Source organism: Marmota flaviventris, chromosome 5 (assembly GCF_047511675.1).
Source record: "Marmota flaviventris isolate mMarFla1 chromosome 5, mMarFla1.hap1, whole genome shotgun sequence".
Lineage (NCBI taxonomy): Eukaryota > Metazoa > Chordata > Mammalia > Rodentia > Sciuridae > Marmota > Marmota flaviventris.
Genome location: NC_092502.1, coordinates 150,328,984 through 150,349,379, shown reverse-complemented (window position 1 = coordinate 150,349,379; position 20,396 = coordinate 150,328,984). Strand labels below are relative to the sequence as shown.

At 34.7% G+C, this 20,396-nt stretch overlaps 1 protein-coding gene across 2 annotated transcripts in view; it reads left to right on the top strand.

The window, feature by feature from the left end:
* The window catches only part of C6 (complement C6), a 76,021-nt gene that overhangs the window by 2,736 nt on the left and 52,889 nt on the right, over window positions 1-20,396 (top strand). Inside the window, exons 2-4 of one of the 2 annotated variants that reach the window (XM_027936268.3) lie at window positions 12,900-13,062; window positions 14,962-15,118; window positions 16,399-16,543. In XM_027936268.3, the coding sequence (XP_027792069.2) occupies window positions 12,920-13,062; window positions 14,962-15,118; window positions 16,399-16,543 (445 nt within the window). In that variant the 5' untranslated portion in view covers window positions 12,900-12,919. The remainder of the gene's footprint in view (window positions 1-12,899; window positions 13,063-14,961; window positions 15,119-16,398; window positions 16,544-20,396) is intronic. The other variant, XM_071611890.1, reaches the window with a different exon arrangement.

Genomic DNA, 20,396 nt, shown 5'->3' with positions numbered 1-20,396 from the left:
ATTGAAGAGGCTATCTTTTCTCTAAAGTATTTTTTTATAACCTATATCTAGTATGAGATAACTAACTGTATATATGTGGGTTTGTCTCTGTCTTCTATTCCGTACCATTGGTCTATGTGTCTGTTTTGATACCAATACGATACCACTTTTGTTACTTTGGCTCTGTACTATAGTTTAAGGTCTAGTATTGTGATGCCTCCTGCTTCGCTCTTTTTGCTAAGTATTGCTTTGGCTATTCTGGGTCTATTATATTTCCAAATGAATTTTGTGATTGCTTTTTCTTGTTTTATGAAGAGTGTCATTGAGGTTTTAATAGGGATTACATTAAATCTGTATAATGCTTTTGGTAGTTTGGAGAATGTTAATTCTGCTTATCTGAGATCATGAGAGATCTTTCTGTCTTTGAACATCTTCTTCAATTTCTTTATTTAGTGTTCTGTAATTTTTTTGTAGAGGTCTTTCACCTCTTTTGTTAGATTAACAAATATTTATTAGGCTATTGTGAATGGAATGGTTTTCCTAATTTCTTTTGCAGTGGACTCATCACTGATATATAGAAGTGCATTTGATTTATAAGTGTTGATTTTATATCCTGCTACTTTGCTGAATTCATTTATTAGTTCTAGAAGTGTTATGATGTATTTTTTTTTGAATATTCTAAATATGGAATCATGTCATTGGCAAATAGTGATAGTTTGAGTTCTTCTTTTCCTATTCATATCCCTTTAATTTCTTTCTTCTGTGTAATTGCTCTGGCCAGACTTTCAAGAACAATGTTGAATAAAAGTAGTGACAGAGGTCATCCTTGTCTTCTTCCAGTTCTTAGAGGAAATATTTTCAATTTTTCTCCATTTAGAATGATGTTGGCCTTGGGTTTAGCATATATAGCTTTTAAAATGTTGAGGTATATTTCTACTATCCCTAGTTTTTCTAGTGTTTTGAGAACAAATGGGTGTTATATTTTGTCAAATGTTTTTTCTGCATTTATCGTTATGATCATCTGATTCTTGTCTTTGAGTCTATTGATGTGATGTATTACATTTATTGATTTCCATAGGTTGAACCAACCTTCCATCCCTGGGATTAACCCCATTTGAATCTTTTTGATATGTTTTTGAATGCAATTTGCCATAATTTTATTGAGAATTTTTGCATCTATGTTCATCAGGGATTTTGGTCTAAAGTTTTCTTTCCTTTATGTGTCCTTACCTGGTTTTGGTATCTGGTTTTGTTATCAGGACGATATCACTAGCTTCATAGAATGAGTTGAATAGTTTCCTCTTTTTCTATTTAATGGAATAATTTGAGAAATACTGATGTTAATTCTTCTTTGAAGGTCTTGTAAAACTAAGTTAAGAATCTGTCTAGTCCTGGGCTTTTCTTAATTGGTAGGCTTTTGATGGCATCTTTTATTTCATTGTTTGAAATTGATCTGTTTAAAGGGTGTATGACCTACTGATTCAGTTTGAGTAGGTCATATGTCTCTAGAAATTTGTTGATGTTACAAGATTTTCTTTTTTATTGGAGTATAGACTTTCAAAATAATTTCTGATTATCTTCTGTATTTCACTAGTGTCTGTTTTCATATTTCATTTTTCAGCATGAATTTTAGTAATTTGAATTTTTCTCTTTCTCTTCATTAGCATGGCTAAGAGTTTATCAATTTTATTTATCTTTTCAAAGAACCAACTTTTTGTCAATATTTAGAGTTGTTTGTTGTTGTTGTTGTTGTTATAATTTCATTGATTTCAGCTCTGTATTTAATTATTCCCTGTCTTCTACTGCTTTTGGTGTTGATTTGTTCTTTCTCTAGGGCTTTGAGATGTAATGTTAGGTCATTTATTTATTGACTTTCTATTCTTTTAATGGATGAGCTTAATGCAATAAATTTTCCTCTTAGCACTACCTTCACAGTATCTCAGAGATTTTGATATATTGTATCAGTATTCTCATTTACCTCTAAGTATTTTTTATTTCATCCCTGATTTCTTCTGCTATCCATTTGTTATTCAATAGCATATTATTTAGTCTCTAGGCATTAAAATATCTTCTATTTTTAAAATTTTATCATATCTAATTTCATTCCACTATAATCTGATAGTATTCAGAGTATTCTCTCTCTCTCTCTCTCTCTCTCTCTCTCTCTCTCTCTCTCTCTCTCTCTGTATTTGCTAAGAATTGCTTTGTGGCATAAGATATGGTCTATCTTAGAGGATTCATGTGCTGCTGAGAAGAAAGTGTATTCACTTGTTAATGGATGAAATAGTCTATATATGTCTGTTAAGTCTAAATTATTGATTGTATTATTTAGTTCTGTAGTTTTTTTGTGTGTGGTTTTTATTTGGAGGATCTATCCAGTAGTGAGAGAAGTGTATTAATGTCACCCAGGATTATTGTACTGTGGTCCTTTTGGTTCTTGAAATTGAGAAGGATTTGTTTGATTTATGTATACGCTCCATTGTTTGGAGCATAAATATGTATGATTGTTATGTCTTGCTGATATGTAATTCTCCTAAGCAGTGTGAAATGTCCTTATGAGTAACTTTGGCTTAAAGTCCATTATATCTGATATTAGGATAAAGTGTTTATGGTATTGCTTGTTTAGTCAATCCATGTGAGTGATATGTTTTTTCCCATCTTTTAATTTGGGTCTGTGGATATCTTTGCCTGCTTGGTTTCTTTTCAGAATCTCTATCTCTTCACTGAAGTATTCTTTTACCTCCTGAATTTTCTCTTCAATTTCACTCCTTACATGGTCCTTTACTTCACAGAGAAGTTCAAGTTTGTACATTCTAAACTCCTTCTCTGACATTTTTTTCCACTGTGGTGTCCTTGGTCTCTATTGTTGGTGCATCTTGGTTGGTTTGGGACGATTTGTTCCCTTGTTTTTTCATGCTATATATACCCATAAACCAAATAGCCCCTCCTACGACACCTACAGTATTGTCCCAATAAACAGAAATGAAGTGCTTAGTTATTGTCTACGATAAAACCAGTGAGTTTGCAAAAGGGTTTACAATTTCAGATGGTTGACAAAGAAAGAACAGGAGTGGTGTAGGATGGGATGTTTATGAGGAAGGAAGAGAGAGGATAGAAGTAAAAAATTATAAGAGTGGAAGAGGGAATAATTGAGGTTGATTTTTAGCAGGAAAAGAGAGAATCAAGGGAAACAGATACATGAGAGAAATATATATAAAATAAAAAAATTTTAAGTTTAAAAATAAAAAGAAAAAGGTATAAATGAAAGAATGAAAAACAAAACTGAAATATAATATTCAGACATCCCATTTTTGATATTTCCTGTGAGTCTCCAAACTAAGTGATACTGTGTTGTAAAGCTGCCTGCCAAGTGGTATCAGTTACAGCACAAATGGTGATAAATTCTTACTGGGCCACCTTAAGTACAATTTCAGGACACAGTCTGTTCTTGACCAAAACATCAGGTGGCACATAACTGATGCATGAAAAATAGTTGATTTCAAAAATAGTAGAAATGTGAGCAAAGAGAAAAGAAAGATCTTGATGAAAAATTGAACAGTTTGTTTCTATTGGAGTTCAAGTTTCTCAGCTTCCTTTTGCAGTAGTCAGGTGCTATTGTCATCTGTTCTGCAATAGGGCGGATCAAGGCTGGGTGCCATGACCTGTGGGCAGGCCACAAAGCTGCAAGTGATGGGCCCAAGGAGAGATTGGGGACTCTGGAGAGCTGGAGGGACCTACTGGGTTCTGGACTGGACTCAGGGAGTGGTGGACCCTGTACTGGGAAGGGACGGAGCAGGGGACCAGGCTGTACTGGGTCCTGGCCAAGTGCTGGCCCTAGGTGGGCCCCAGGAACCTGGTGGGTGCTGGACAGGCTGGCTGGGCAAGCTGGAGGCAAAATGCCCTCACACCCTCTTCGAACCTTCTGACTTCTACCCACTGTAACTAGTCCCTCAGTCCCCAGGAGCCTCTGGGATCATGGAGCTGGGGAGAGCCCAGCTTTCTCCTGCTTCTAATCTGTTTTCATAGGGTGAAGCGCAAAATCATGGATGTGGGTTTCCAGTTCCCTTAGGCTCTGTCACCCTGCAGTCTCAGGATGGATCCTGGATCTCGAACCAGTGGAGAGGCTTTTTGGGTTTTTTGTTTTTTGTTATTTAATATGTATCTTATTAATGAGTAAAATAGTCTCTGGATAGGCTAAGGCAGACAGGCCCTTCAGAATCAGGAATTTTCTCTTTAGACCTTGGGGAGATGTGTTATTCCTGCTGTTTGAGTTCTGGGTAGCTGAGCTAAGAGAAATGCTGCCTCACGCTAATCCATCATCTTGAGAACCCTGGTACTCTCATTTGAGTTTAGGTTTTCTTACTGAAAACTTTTCTGTATGAGAAGAACTTAATTTCAACAATGGGGGTGGTAAAGGCGGGATATCTCTAATGGGTCTAATGTTTGACAGAGAAGCTTCACATTGTTTAGGACCCTCAGCTCCCAAGGGCCCTGATAAAAGCCAGTGAGAAAAAGAAAAAAAACACTCAATCTGGAACTCAGGTTAGGTATTTAGGACTCACACCATTCAGTCTCATCCCAACCTAGATTCTTTCTGGTGATTCTTGACCCAGTCATTCTGGGATGCTAAGAAAAAACAAGACGTGAGTTGTTTACTAGGAAACCACAATCAGCAGGTGAGTAGAGTGATCTTTAGAGGAGATTCTCATTTTTATTATTGAAAAAGCTTAGGGATATAGCAGTTTATCTATGAGTTGGATGAAAAAGCTTGGATAAAAAGCATGAATAGTACTGGGAAGGGAGGGAGTAGGGGACCAGGAAACTCACAGGAAAAATATCTAGGTCCCTCAACCATCCCCAGACAGTGATAATGGTTTCTATTTCTATGTACTGTCCAGCAGCACAGAATGGACACTTAAATATGTATGGATTCCATTTTAAATTGAAGGACATATTCAGCCATATGCCAATCGATTTGGTTACTTTTATTCCATCATTTTTCTCTCAGCTTGTAGAAGACTTCAAAAAGGGTACTGATTTATTAATAAGAAATGCTCTCATTTCTGAGCATATTGGCAAAACACTTCTTATCTACCCTTGATATCTTGTAACCAAGATTTATGAAATGATTAACCCCATTTTATTTTTATCAAAGTATCCTTTCATCACAATTCAGAAACATAAACTAATCCTGTTAAAATGCAATCAGAAGCTCAGCCTCTAAGACACTTGAGGGAGCTATATATCCGTAGGGCAATTTGGCAGTATTAATAATTTGAAATTTATAAATCACTTGACTGAACCATTCTATTGCTAGTGATACACTTGCTGGCTCCATGGACATACAATAAGTATATGCCAAGATATAATTATCAAGATACTGCAGCATGTGTACTGAATGCCCACAGAAAGGATAATGATTAAATCCAATACCTCATCCATAAGGTATAAAATATCCTATCTTCTCCTTTGAGATATATATATATATATTTAATTTATATATATATACATATACATATGTATATATATATATATATATATATATATATATATATATATATATCCTATAAAAAAGAGGAAACAGTGATTATATATGTGCAGACCTGATGACAGGTATACAAGAACCCAGGTTTCATTTCCACAAACACACACACACACACACACACACACACATACACATTTTATTCTGTTTATAATTTTCAAATCTAGAGATGGATTTCCATTTGGTTGCATTGTAAGGTGTGTCAATTTTCTTCATACATTTCTATATTTTCAAAATACAATAACCAATATCAAATAAAAATAGACTAAGTGAATTATGTCTTTTAAAAATAAATCTGAATCTTGAGAAACCTAATTTTCCATTTTGATCCATGATCACTACAAACTAGTGATAAACCAGTCTCGCTGCATGCTGTCACTCTTGCAGAAGCAACAGGTGACTCCTGGACAGACAAGTCCAACCCTAAGGGCTATGAAATATGCACAGTCTGCTAGAAATTTTTAGACTAGTATTATGCTGAAGTGGCAAGAAGAATAGGCCCAAGTTGCATGATTCCAACCTGTTTCTAAAATTTATCCTGGACTTACTGAATTCAGCAAATATTTTTATTCAATATATGCTATGTTTGCTTTCATTCTTCGAAATGCTGAAATGAACAAAAGGAATAGGATAGACCATCGTGGTGTTTGCATTCTGTTGAGGGAAGATAAAAGGAAGAGGAGACATATTTAAACTTAACTAATAATGTATTAAATGTAAATAAAATTAAATATAAATCATGTACTATATTGGAAGCAGATGTATAACAGAAAATAAAGCAGTAAAGGTACATAGGAAACACTAGTAAAAATTGCTGTTTCAAATACCATGGTCAGAAATCAGATTTTATTTGTAAGAAGCAAAGTAACTAAAGCTGTATTTCTAAATATTTTGCAAATAAATAGCCTTATTTAATATCAAAACATATTTTTATACATATTTAATGAAATTCTGATCAAAATCCCAATGGCATTCCTCAAAACATATTTTTAATCTTTATTTGCTATAATTTGGGAAACTCTTCATTTTTTAATGCATGACTAACAGTTGCTATTAAATTTGTAACACCTTTTTTAATAAGTAACATTTTTATATTTTTCTGTTATTTTACAAATTATGTAAAATAAATATGTACAGTTGTACACCACCTGCTGTTTTGGTCAAGAATGGACTGTGTCCTGGAATTGTATTTAAGAGGAAACAGTAATTATATGTGTGCAGACCTGGTGACAGGTATACAAGAATATATCACCATTTATGCTACAACTGATACCACTTGACAGGAAGGTTTACAATACAATATCACTTAGTTTGGAGACTCACAGGAAATATCTAAAAATTTTTATTTATATATTAATGCATATTACCATACTGATCATATTACCCAGTCCATACTATTAGAAGTATGCAAATAATGAAAGTTAATTTTGATGATGTCATGAACAGAACAAAATTGTAAGATGGAATCTGTTGCAAATAATCATAATTCTTTAAAAAAATAAAATTGGCTTTAAAATCATGCCAATAGTTCCTCAATAACTACAGAAGCTAAATGTACAGGCTCATGAAATTATTGTATGTCACTCTTTTTGGTTTTATTTCCATATTTTACTGATGCACTATACTTAAAAATAATAATGGGAAAAAATAATAATAATAATGGGATTTGTTGTTGCATATTTATACATGCACAAAATAAAACAATATAATTTGGTCACTATCACTCCCTAGTATTTCTCCATTCCTGCCCCGGCTCCCCACTCCTGATCTCCTTCTTCTACTCTACTGGTCCTCCTATCTTCATTCATCAACACACACCTTGATTTTCCTTTCTCTTCTCTAGTTTCCACGTATGAGAGAAAACATATGACTCTTGACTTTCTGAGTATAGTTTATTTCACTTAACATAATGCCTTCAAGGTCCATCCATTTTCCTGAAAATGATATAATGTTATTCTTTTTGTCGCCTAGTAAAATTCTATTGTGCATATATATACCACATTTCTTAATCTATTCTTCCATGGATGGTGGTTCCATTCCTAGTATTTTGAGGAAACTCTATAGTGATTTCCATAGTCACTGTACTAATTTACAATCCCACCAACAGTCTAAAATTGTTCCTTTTACTTTGCATTCCCTCCAGCATTTATTATGTTTGTATTTTTTTCCGTATTTTTATTGGTACATTATAGTTGTACATAATGGTGGGATTCGTTGTTACATATTCATAAAATTCACAATATAACAATATGATTTGGCCAATATCATTCCCCAGTATTTCCCCTTTCCTTCTATTCTAACCCTCGGGTCCCTTTCCTCTACTGATTTTCCTTCCATTTTCATGAGACACCCACCCCAACACACATACATTTTGGTTTTCCTTTTCCCTCTCCAGTTTCCACATAAGAGAGAAAACAAATGACCCTTGGCATTCTGATTTTGGCTTATTTCACTTAATCTAATAGTATCAAGTTCCATTCATTTTCCTACAAGTAGCAAAAAATCCTTTTTTCTTTTTGTCTCTTTTTTCAATGAACATAGAATCACTTGATTGTATTAATATTTAAATATAGCAACTGTAAAACATAACAAAGTTGTCACATACAATATCACATTAACATTTATATGAAATAGAAAATATTACAAAATAACATTAAATAATACAAGAACAAAAGCTAAGTAAGATTTTATTTAATGTGATGAATGTGTTTTCCTGTTCAAAAGCTCCTTCCAGTCAGGAGCACAGAAGATAACACTATTTACATACCTACCGTGCCATTCAGCCCATTTCTTCCTTTGATTTTAACTGGGTTAAATTGAAAACTCCAGCTCACACTAATTAGTTCTCATGAATAGTAGTAATAGCAGGATACTCCTTCTACCTAGCAAAGGAATATCTTCTGAAATGCTGATAAACTTAGGGTCTCAGGAATGGGGATATAGCTCAGTTGGTAGAGTGCTTGCCAAACATCCACAAGGATCTGGGTTCAATCCCCAGCACCACCAGGAAAAACAAAGCAAAACAAAACAAAAAAAACTAAGGTTTCATAATTGTTTGCCAGTATATATGAAGAACTAAGCTGCAGTAATTCATTTTCTTCTCCAGACACTAAGTTTAGCCCAATTTTTGCTTCAGGGTTTCAAAAAGCAAATAGATCTTTTTTTAATATTTATTTTTAGTTGTAGTTACACAGAATACCTTTATTTTATTTGTCTATTTTTATATGGTGCTGAGGATTGAACCCAGGGCTTCACACATACTGGGCGAGTACTCTACCACTGAGCCATAACCCCAGACCCCAAAAAAAGCAAATAGATTTTTTACCAACTGTTTTCCCTCAGTGTCTCAAATTTCTCTACTGGAAATAAATGGTTGAAAGTTTGAGATAGAGAAGTAAGAAACAACAATATCTCTAATTTAATTTCTTTCCTTAACAATATTCTCTTCAATATGTTGTAAAAACCTTGGGAACACGTAGTAGCTTTTAAGCCTTGCATGCCATAACAATGTCTTTTGGAATGTTTGGATATATTCAGCATGTTGAAATACATCATTGTTTTCTCCTATAATTTTAAACTCACCTCATTAAAAATGTCAAAAATATCATTTGAGTATGACAATTTTATTACCCAAATATCATCTTCAAAAAATTTGCTAAATTATTATTTTTGGGGGGAGGTGGGTACCAGGAATTGAACCCAGAGTCTCCTAACCACTGAGCCATATCCCCATCCCTTTTTATATTTTATTTTGAGACAAGGTCTTACTAAGTTGCTAGGCCATGGCTAAGTTGCTGAGGCTGGCTTTGAACTTGCCATTCTTCTGCCTCAGACTCCTAAAATGATGGGATTACAGACAGTTCTGTATCTCATTCCTGAGTTCATAAACCCTGGTTAATATTTTCACTTGAGAAAACCAACAAACTTTGGGATGATGCAGTACATGCATATGATTAGTTCCAATTATGAACAAACTGTCTCAAGAAGCTAGCTATTCAGTGAGCTTCCTTTAATAACATTAACAGCATTTACTGCATTTTCCAATTCTACCTTGAGACTCTAATGGAATTTCTCTGGATGCTAAAGCTTCATGACTTATGAAACAATGATTCCACACAGCACCATTATTAGTAACTCCCAGCAACTTTTTAATTGCTCTGCTATGTTTTCCAGTTATTCTTGCTGGTCTATCACTTGTAATTACTTTATAGTTTTTCCAGTTGAATTTATATTGACCCACAATGCGCTTTCATATTTCTGTATCAAATTCACTTGGATGTGAGTTTAAATTTAAAAGGTACAAAAAAATCCTTCATAAAATCTAACATAAACTAGAAGGGCTGTGTAACTTCCAATATCAGTGTTTCCATCCAGCTGGATTGCAAAATTTACACCAGATTGTAACCAAATAATAAGTGTTGTTTCTAAATGTACTGCAATAGTCCAATTTCCAAGAGATATTGTTTATCACTAAGTACAGGTTTTTTGTTTGTTTTGTTTTGTTTTCAGGTTCCATTACTTCCCCTTACCTTCCTCTCCTCCATCCCCCTATTTCCTTTACTCTATTGACTTTTTGCTATTTTCCTACAGCTCTTAAAAAAAAAGTATTATGAATGTACATAATGCTGAGACTCACTGTGGCATATTCATATTTGTTATTCCCTTTTCTTGTCTCTCCTCCCTCCCCACCACCCCCCTCTTTCTCTTCCACTGACCTTCTATTTTGATGGAATCCTCCCACCCCCACTAATTTTCTCTCTTTTCCTTTAGACTGTCTTCTGCATAGGCATAGTTTTTAATTTATCAGCTGAATTATCATCAAAATTATAATATACCAAACATGCTGGAAGGACAATTTTCTTCAACAGTTGTCTGAACCTTTTCTTGATTGGTAAGAAAATATGATGACAATAAGATCTTCTCCCCATTAGCAGTAGGCCAATGAAGAAAAAATGTGTTGATATCTTTATGTCTTTTTTCTTCCTTGGAAATATTCAAGAGGCTTATATCAAATGTTCAGTATGCTGAGTTTCTAAGTATCTTTTTAATTTTGAAGGTTTTAAACTTTCATTTGCAAGAATATTATTACAAATAACACACTGAGGTCTATCATTTTCAAAAGGTTTTTCACATTTGATAAAACCATATTTTAAGTAATCTTCATTATAATATTTTGTACTTACTTTTTCCTTTTTGAAATGTGATTCAAATGAAGTTGAAGTTGGAAGATTACAGTCAATATTTTGCTCAGTATTGTCAACTTTTATAATTACAGATCCAGAACACATTTTCTATATATTTCATTCATTATCCTTTTTCTTTTTATAAAGACATGATCCATTTTAACAGTAATTTATTCTAGTTTGCATAAAGTATAATAATTGCTGCTAACTCAAAGAAAGAAAAAATATAGGTACCATCTTTCCAAAAAATGAACTCAAAGTTTGCAAATGAACTGAGTTGACTATCTCAGATTTTTCATCTCGCTGAGAGTCATGTTAATATCAAGCTATACTGCACAACAGTATACTTGCTGTGAACACTAAGTGACAGCTGCATGCAAAGGTAGCAAATCATCCCTTTGCCAATATATATATTTTACTCATCCTATCCCTTCCATCAAATACTTTTCTTGTACATTAAAATGTACCTCCAAATTCCTTGAAACATGCACAATTTAGGCCAAGGGTCTACACAAAACTTTTGGATATTTTATATTTTATTTTATTTTAAAAAGTTGTTCATTATGATTCACAGAATTGATTTCATGAGTCATTAATGGGCCACACATATGCTGCAGTACAATGCAGTGTTTGTTACTATAATTCTGTAATATGTCTCCAGCATTGATTTTTTTCTAGTTCTGAGAAGAATGCCATTGATATGTTCATGAGGATGGCATTAAATCTGTGTATTGCTTTTGGTAATGTGGCCATTTTAATATTAATTCATCCTATCCATGAACAGAAGCGGTCTTTTCTTATTATAGTGTATTTTGCAATTTCTTTCTTCAGTATTCTATAATTTTCATTGTAGAGCTTTTTCATATCCTTCATTAATTTTATTTCTGGTATTTTATTTTGTGGGTGGAAGGGTATTATTGTGAATAGGATTGTTTTCCTGATTTGATTTCAGCAAATTTATTATAGGTGTATAAGAAAACTATTAATTTTTTGTATGCTGATTTTGTATCCTGTAAGTCTGTAACACTCCTAAATGTCATTTCTAATTCGAAAAGCTAATTTTTATTGAATGATGAATCTAAGCTAAGGATTGTTCTAAGCTTTCTTATTTAATTCTAACAAAAACTTTACAAAAGAGGTAAAAGTATCATGTTGTAGATAATGAAACTGAGAGAAAAAGAAGTTAGGTTGATGGCATTACTCTTTTTGAAGTGAGAGTCACTATATTAATCCAGCAATATTGTGTATATTTATATCTATAAACATGTATATCTGCATATATATATACACATCTGTATGTGTATATATATGTATGTATGTATGAATCCTGTTGCATTTTGCTAGCTATATGAAGATCCAATTAGCAATATTTGGGGGCATACATGGTTTTGCAAATAATTGACAGATGCTCATGTGTCTAGAGCACATAGTAGGGAACCACTGGTAGAGGTTTTCATTGGCATATATGGATCAGACTCTCTTGTGGCCTGGATTGTAGAGCTCCAGGCAGCTTGATGCTCCATTAACACAATAATTAGTGTTGCTGGAAATTCAGTGAAGGAATGCACGTCACCGAGAACCAGGAGTCTTGAAGTCTTCTCATTCTGTCTCAATCCTTTTCCTCCTCCTTGCACCTCATTTTCATCTCCATAATGAGAAGGAGTTTGACTTACAGGTTTTGAAGATCCATTCCAGCCATAATTTCTGTGACTCCATGCATAGTGGAGACAGACGGCGAACTCTCTTTAGCAGGTTTTTAGGATGCACAAAAGTAGCCCACGCTACTTTCCCCAGTCCCCCAAAAATCATAAAGCGGAAATGTAATTATGGGTACTTCCCACATAAAATGAGCAGTCACTTTGAGAAAAAAAAATAAGATTACATAAATCTCTAACATTTTATGGAATGGAATGAGTTACAGATATTTACTACATACTCTGTCTTGTATTCTACCACTACAGTTCAAAGAAAGTTAATATAATATACTGGATCTTATAGCCATGGTAATCTCCACCCCAAAAAATCTTTAAAATCAAACTTGTACTCATAAGCACATGAATTTGTATGTTCACTTGCCTTAAGGAAGGTAGAAAATGCAAATGTTTCCTAAAATTACATTTGAGTCTGTGACTTAGAATGACTTGTAGTGTTATCCCCAACAAATATTGAATATGTATTACATTATTCCACCTCAGGGCCTGGAGGTTCTCAAGACATGGCCAGACACTTCATCTTCTATTTCATCCTGCTGACTGCGCTGATTGACAGAGCGCAATGCTGCTTCTGTGATCACTACCCATGGACTCAGTGGTCCAGTTGCTCAAAAACCTGCAATTCTGGAACCCAGAGAAGGCAGAGGTAGGTGTGAGTTATGTAGTTTTTATGTCCTGGGAGACCTTGAGGATGGAGAGAACAGTATCAGAGGTGCCACACTAAGATATAGGGAAAAATATATCTCAAACAAGAGCTAATAAATTTGAATGGAATTTGAAATCTTTTGCACATAAAGTTAAAACAAAGCCTACTTTTTTCATATTTTTATTTGTACTTGTTTTTATTCTTCCATATTTTTATTAACGCATTATAGTTTTTCATAATGGCGGGATTTGTTGTTTACATGTTCGTAAATGCACACAATGTAACAATATAATTTGGCCCAACATCGCACCCCATTTCTTCCCCTTTCCCTCCCTCCTCCCTTCTCTTGGTTCTTTTCTTCTATTCTATTGATCTCCCTTCAATTTTCATGAAACCCCTCCTAAAACCTTTCTTCACCTTTTCTTCTCTAGCTTCCATATATGACAGAAAACATAACAACCCCCCGACTTTCTAGTTTTAGCTTATTTTGCTTAACATAATGTTTTCAACTTTCATCCACCCTCCTGTAAATGACATCATTTCGTTTTCCTTTGTGGCTGAATAAAGCTCCCATCATGTATATACAACATTTTCCTTATTCATTCATCTGTTGATGGACACTTAGGCTGGTTCTACAGTTTGGCTATTGTGAATTGTGAGCAAAGCCTACTTTTGTTCTCTCTATAAAAACAAAGGACACCAAAAAAGTTAATTAAGAATCTGTGTGATATCTTCAGTTGACTGACTTACTCAGAATTGCTTCGCAAGCTTTTTTCAAACAACATATAACTCTGCTTGCTTACAGTGAGTAAGTTAATTACAAAGAATTTTCTACTCATTAAACTGAGCTTAACAGGACCTCAGTTGAGCAGCACTGATTGTTGGCATACACAAGATGGCAAGAAAACTGTTACTTGATAGGATGTAGTATTTAGTCTTTTCACCAATTCATATTACCCACCCCTCATAATTTCTGTAACTCTGTTAAATGTTTCTGTACCATGGAGATGCTCACATGACTTGAGAGAGAAGGGCATATGGTTAATCTGTTTTAACTATTATAACACATTTTACAGACTTATTTTAGAAAGCTATTTATACATATGTAGTGTGAATCTCATGAAAAGTACCAGTTGACTTCCAATAAATCATTCACTAAGTGTATGAAAAAAGATTTGCTTATAATACTCTTCTACTCAAGAGTCCTTCAGGACCTCTCTACCTACCCAATAAAGTACAATATATGCCATGCCTCTCAATCACACACTCCTTCCTGGATGGTCATACAAGCTTCTCACTCTCTCTTTCAGCTCTAATTTTGTCATTCCCTCTGAATACCTTACGTCTTCTATCTGGGGAATTCACATACATTAATCAAGATGTCTCTCCTGTCACTTTGTATTTAGATCTTCAGCCTCACATTATCCTGACCCTGTCTGAATCATTGTACTTACACAGTTTGTTTTCACCTTTTAAGAAATTTACAGAGATTTTCTTTCCTGTCTTCTTTCTTTTCTTTTCCTTCCGGTCCTTTCCAGGAGATCTATCAGACCAGCTTCATGAATGTGACCAATACAGTGGCACAGACCCCCAAGCTTAGAATGGCTTCATGCTTGGCTACGTGATCTGTCATCACTGTCTTGAAATTCTTTGCGTTGGAACAAGATATCTCTCTCTCTCTCTTTTTTTTTTTTTTTTTTTTTTCATTTTGTACTGGGCCTCAAAAATTCTGGAGCTGATCTGAGTTCCTAGTGTGTAAACCGTAAATATGCCAACCTGCCCAAATTCCCATGAAAACTTGCTCTTCTTTTATTCTCTGTAATGTTCAATGACATTTTTTTTTACAGAGTTAGAGCCAAAGTGAATAACTCTAAGCCAATTTTTTCCTTATTGTTGCAGACAAATAGTAGTAAATAATTACTATTGGGATAACTCATGTGACCAGCTTTGTACCAAAGAGGAGACCAGGCTATGTAACTTGCAAACATGTCCTATCAACTGCCTCTTGGGAGATTATGGGCCGTGGTCAGACTGTGACCCATGTATTCATAAACAAGTAAGTAACGCATAGACTCACCCAGGATATCTGAATCACAACCCCAGTAGTTCTCTGATCCCTGATAGGTTTAACAACATAGAAATACTAAATTGCTTCAGATTCTAAAAATAAACTGTTCCACTACCCCTGGGAGAATTTTTTCATTTAGCAGTTTATTTTTGGAGGGGGTGGAAGAAGGGATTCACTTTATATGCCTTGCTGTCTTATGAATACCAAAAGGAAATTCCACTTCCAGGATTGCTCTTATTTTTATGCATATCTGAATTGCACTGCCTTTGCCTTCTGAGAATTTTGAAAGAGAAATCAGGTACAGATTCCAATCCAATGCTTCAAACTAACCAGAGGTGAGAGGAATGAATCAAAAGCCTGACTTTTTGCTCTACCTCTAAATCACCTCTCCCCGTAGGAAAGTCCCCCATTATGTTTATTGTTCCCAGCTGCAATATTTACCCACCTCATGCTCATTCCTGTAAGGGCATTGACCCATGTGAACCCAGTCAGGGTCATGTGTGCTGAGTATGCACATTTTAGAGAAGAAAATGAAACTCATGTATGGAGCACACATTCTCTGAGAAAAACTATTCTGGGTCCCTTACATGTACCACTTTATTCAAACTTCACATCACATAATATTTTTCTACCCATTTTATAGAAGAGTAAGTTATAGCTCATTAAGGGTTAAATAAGTTGCCCAAGAATATATACCATTAATTAATGAAGCAGCTACATTTTGAACTTGAACTTTTCCATTGTCAAAGTCAATACTTGTTAGTCTTGTCATATTTCTATCCTTCCCTGACTCTCCATTTTACTACTCACCATTTAAAATCCTTTTAAAGTGTGGAGATTGTGTCAACCTTAGTTTCCATGGTGACTTCCTTATGCAAAAAGAACCTCAAAATCCTTTCATATCTCTCACCTCACAAAGTCTTTGAGATATAGAAGGACTATTGTTATTGCTTGGAAGAATTTACTGTGCTCAAGAGATGCTCAGTAAACATTTGATGTTGATGCAATTTAGAATTATTATTTCAGACTCAAAGGAAGCTTTAGAAATCATTTTGCCCCACTTCTACATTTTACACGTCGGGAAACTGAGGTCCAAGAAGGTAGTGGTTTCCCTAAATATGCACAATAATGAAACTGCAGGAATTGCTAATAAAACTTAAGAAACACCACCACAGGAAGAATCACCACTGTAATTGGAAATGCATTTAGATGCATTTTGACCTTCGCCCTGCCTTGAAGTTACTTACAGTTTTCTCCTTTCCTTTTAGACTAAAGTTAGATCTGTCTTGCGTCCTAGTCAATTTGAGGGACAACCATGTACAGAGCCCCTGGTGACCTTCCAACCATGCATTCCATCTAAGCTCTGCCAAATTGAAGAGACTGACTGCAAGAATAAATTCCGCTGTGACAGTGGTAATGTACTTTTGTAAAATGTTCAGTCACCATAAAAAAAATGACCTGACTAAATCAAAGCTAGTACAACTGACTACTTGTTTACCAAGTAGTAGTGCTAAGGCCCCTACAGAGAAAAGAATGGGAAAAAAATAAAGGCACATTTTTTAAAAAATTGGCTATTAATAAACACGACTATATATAAGAATAATTGAAAAGAGGTAACAGATTAAAAATATTAATAGTTTATTAAGACAATAATATTGAAATATGTTAGAGGGATGACTTGAAATGATGTAACAAATTTTCTAGATTGACTCAAAGGAAATTCCAGAAGACAAGATGAAAATGATTTGAATGATGGTAGCATTATCTATAAGTCCAATCCTCTTCACATGCATGAAATCTGATATCTAAGTATCATATTATAATCAAATCTGGACTATATTAATCTTATGTATTCTTTTGTTAATTAACAGCTCTTTAATGGTTACCATTTTGAATATTCTACATCAGATTTCTGCAAACTTTTCAGTAAAGGACCAGATGGCAAATATTTTAGCTTTTGTAGGCCATATGGTCTATCTTGCTACCCCTCTGCTCTGGCACTGTAGCACCAAAGCTGTCCTTGACAGTATATAAACAAATGAGCATGGCCATGCTCCATTAAAATTTTATACAGAAACAGGTCAGTGTTAGCACATGAGCCCTCATTCACTGACCTCCTGTCTAAACAGTCAATGTGAAGTTACAACTAAATTAAATATCAGATGAATGAACTCTATATCATTTCTATGTACTCTGGGATCTACTGAAAAGTAAAGTATTTATAACAAGATAGCAAATTTCAAGTTCCTTAGAAAATTTACCCAAGAGCTTGGAACTAACCCTCCCCCCACAACCCCCACCGCCTGCTTAATAGTCCCTGCCTCTTGCCTTTAGCTTTGCCAACATTTCTGGATGTCAGGCAGAAATTCTGATGTCACACTTTCCCTTTATGCTACCCCAATTCTGGGAAATGAGAGTGGGATTTGGGTAGGGAAATATACATCATGTCTACATGAATAAGGTCATGTCACAAATTGACTTGAAGAGAAAAAACAAACAAAATTTTAATGACAATGGCTGAGGGTGATACAGATGAAAGCATTACATCCAGAATATTAACCAGGTTTCAACTGCGTGAATATTTCGGTGAAATTGGCACAGTTGCATTAAAATAGTTTGGAAATAATAATCTAGTTTATATATATTATTAAATTAAACTATAGTTATACAATAATGATAGAATAATTATGTTATCTTTTTAATTTTTTAGTTGTAGATGGACACAATGCCTTTATTTTATTTATTTATTTATTTTTATGTGTTGCTGAGGATGGAACCCACTGCCTCACACTTGCTAGGCAAGCGCTCTACCACTGAACCACAATCCCAGCCCCAATAATTATATTGTACATCATGTACCATATTGAAACTTTCATACATGTTTCCAGATCATCCCACATTTTGGGATGATGCAACAAATTGAGTTAAAATCAAGATTTAGAACTGAAGTACAATTATTTGAAGCTGTAAAGATGGTTTTTGCAACAAATAACCAGGAAAGGCTCCTTTATTACAGTAGATGTTATGAAATTCATTACAAAAGAGTTTTGAATAAGCCAAAAATATTCACAAGCTTGAGACGGCTTTTGATTTATCCATGAATCACCAGGACACAATGACTGATTTCAGAAAAGTTAGCCGTATAAGTACAGCTAGTTTCCAATTCACCAGTTATATGTCCATAGACATTTTTGATGGAAAACACACACATACACACACACATACACACACACAAATATACACACACAACTCCAAACCCTGCATTATTGCATGTCTGTAGTATTTGGTAAGCAGATAATACCCAGAGCTCCCTGCTGCCCAGACCCATTTACCCAGAACTTTTAGATGTCCCCACAGTCCAGCCACTGACTGGTTAGCTCTCAGCACAAGTATGGTTGATATCCTTTCTGATTTAGGGATTCCATGGCTTTTTGTCTTTAACTATTCCATTGTAGGTGATATGCTGTTGTATGGTCCTTTTAAAAACCCACTAATGCCACTGGGAATGAGAATGAGGGTTTGGATGGACAATTGTTTGCCTGACTTGGGATGTTATTTGGCCCTCACTTAACAAGAATTAGTTAAAACTAATACTCTATATTAAACAGACTCACCTTGTTTTATTTCCTCCCTCATTATCACTGTACAGACTATCCCATGAGTCCCCAAGATTAAATATATTATTTTAATGTACACATGGATTTTGAGAATTCTTCATAAGACTAATTCCCATGCCCTGTGAGCACTTCTCTCTCAAAGCCCTAATTTTAAGCATCAAAGACTAGAGAATTTGCAACTGATCAAAAAAAAAAAAAAACAGTGCAAGTATAGCGGGTTTTCGATTGACCAGCAATACGTTCATAGCTATTGATAAAACAGAACAAAATAAAACAACCCTGGTATTGCAGTAACAGAAATCAGTTCAAGTAGGCAGGAAACACCTGAACAACATCTAAAAGATTGCATATTTCCAAGGGTCAGTATATACAGTAATCACCCCCTATCCACAGTTTCACTTTCATGGTTTTAATTTCCCATGGTCAACCACAGTCCAAAAATACTAAAGGAAAAATTAAAGAAATAAACAATTTTTAAATTTTAAATTGCACAATTACATTTTATTCTGAATAGAGTGATGAAATCTTGTGCCATTACATTTTGTCCTGTCCGGGACATGAATCTTCCCTCTGTCTAGTATATTCACACTGTATACACTACCCACCCATTACTTTCAGTTATCAGATCAACTACCAACTCATGGAAATGCTTGTGTTTACTAAATCATTAATAATGTACTCCAAAGCTCTACAGTAGTGGTGGAAATTCAGATATGTCAAAGAGAAACCATAAAGGGCTTCCTTTAAGTGAAAAGGCAAAAGTTCCTGACTTAAAGAACATTTTAAAATAGTAAGCTGAGGTCGCTAAGATCTAGGATAAATTATGATCAAATTATGAAGCAGGAAAAAGAAACGTGTGCTGATTTGGCTTTCAGACCTCAAATTGCCAAAGTTATCGTCACAGTGTGTGTTAGCTGTTTAGTTAAGATGTAAAAGGCACTTTAGTTAATGTATAGGATTTGACACTATCATAGTTAATATATAGGATTTGACACTATCAGAAATTTCAGGCATTAGCACAGAGTCTTGAAACCTAATTCTCACATATTAAGAAGGCTGTATGTGCATGTGCTAGCTAAAATATACTAACTCTATGAATCCTGTAATATTAAAACTGCCCTTCGTCTTTCCCTGCCTATAAGATATATTTGTGACTTAGAATATCGGTTCCTTTCTGTGTTGTATTCCACTGAGTTTCATTCTCAGCTATGTCCCACTAAGACTATATTACTGCCGTCACATATTCCTAAACATCACTCAAGAGGTATTGCTGCAGTCTGGCTGGGCAAACTAACCGAGGGGTGACAAGCAACTTGTGAAGATTGATACAGTGGGAGCCGCTTTATTGCAGGACAGCAGAGGTATATATACATAACTAATTACACACAGCTTATCTTAATTAACATAAACTAAATACAGCAGTCAACCAATAAGGAATCCAATGATTACACACAGCTTAACTTAATTGACATAACCTAGACACAGTAGTCAGTCATTAAGGAATCTCTATCATCTTAATGGCTCGCTGGCGTTACTCAGAAACCACTCCTCCTAGCATACTGCCAGGCGCCATCTTGACTTGGTTGTGGTCCTCATCAAGGTATCATCTTTCTTTCATTCCTATACTTGATAATTGGCCCCTTTCAATA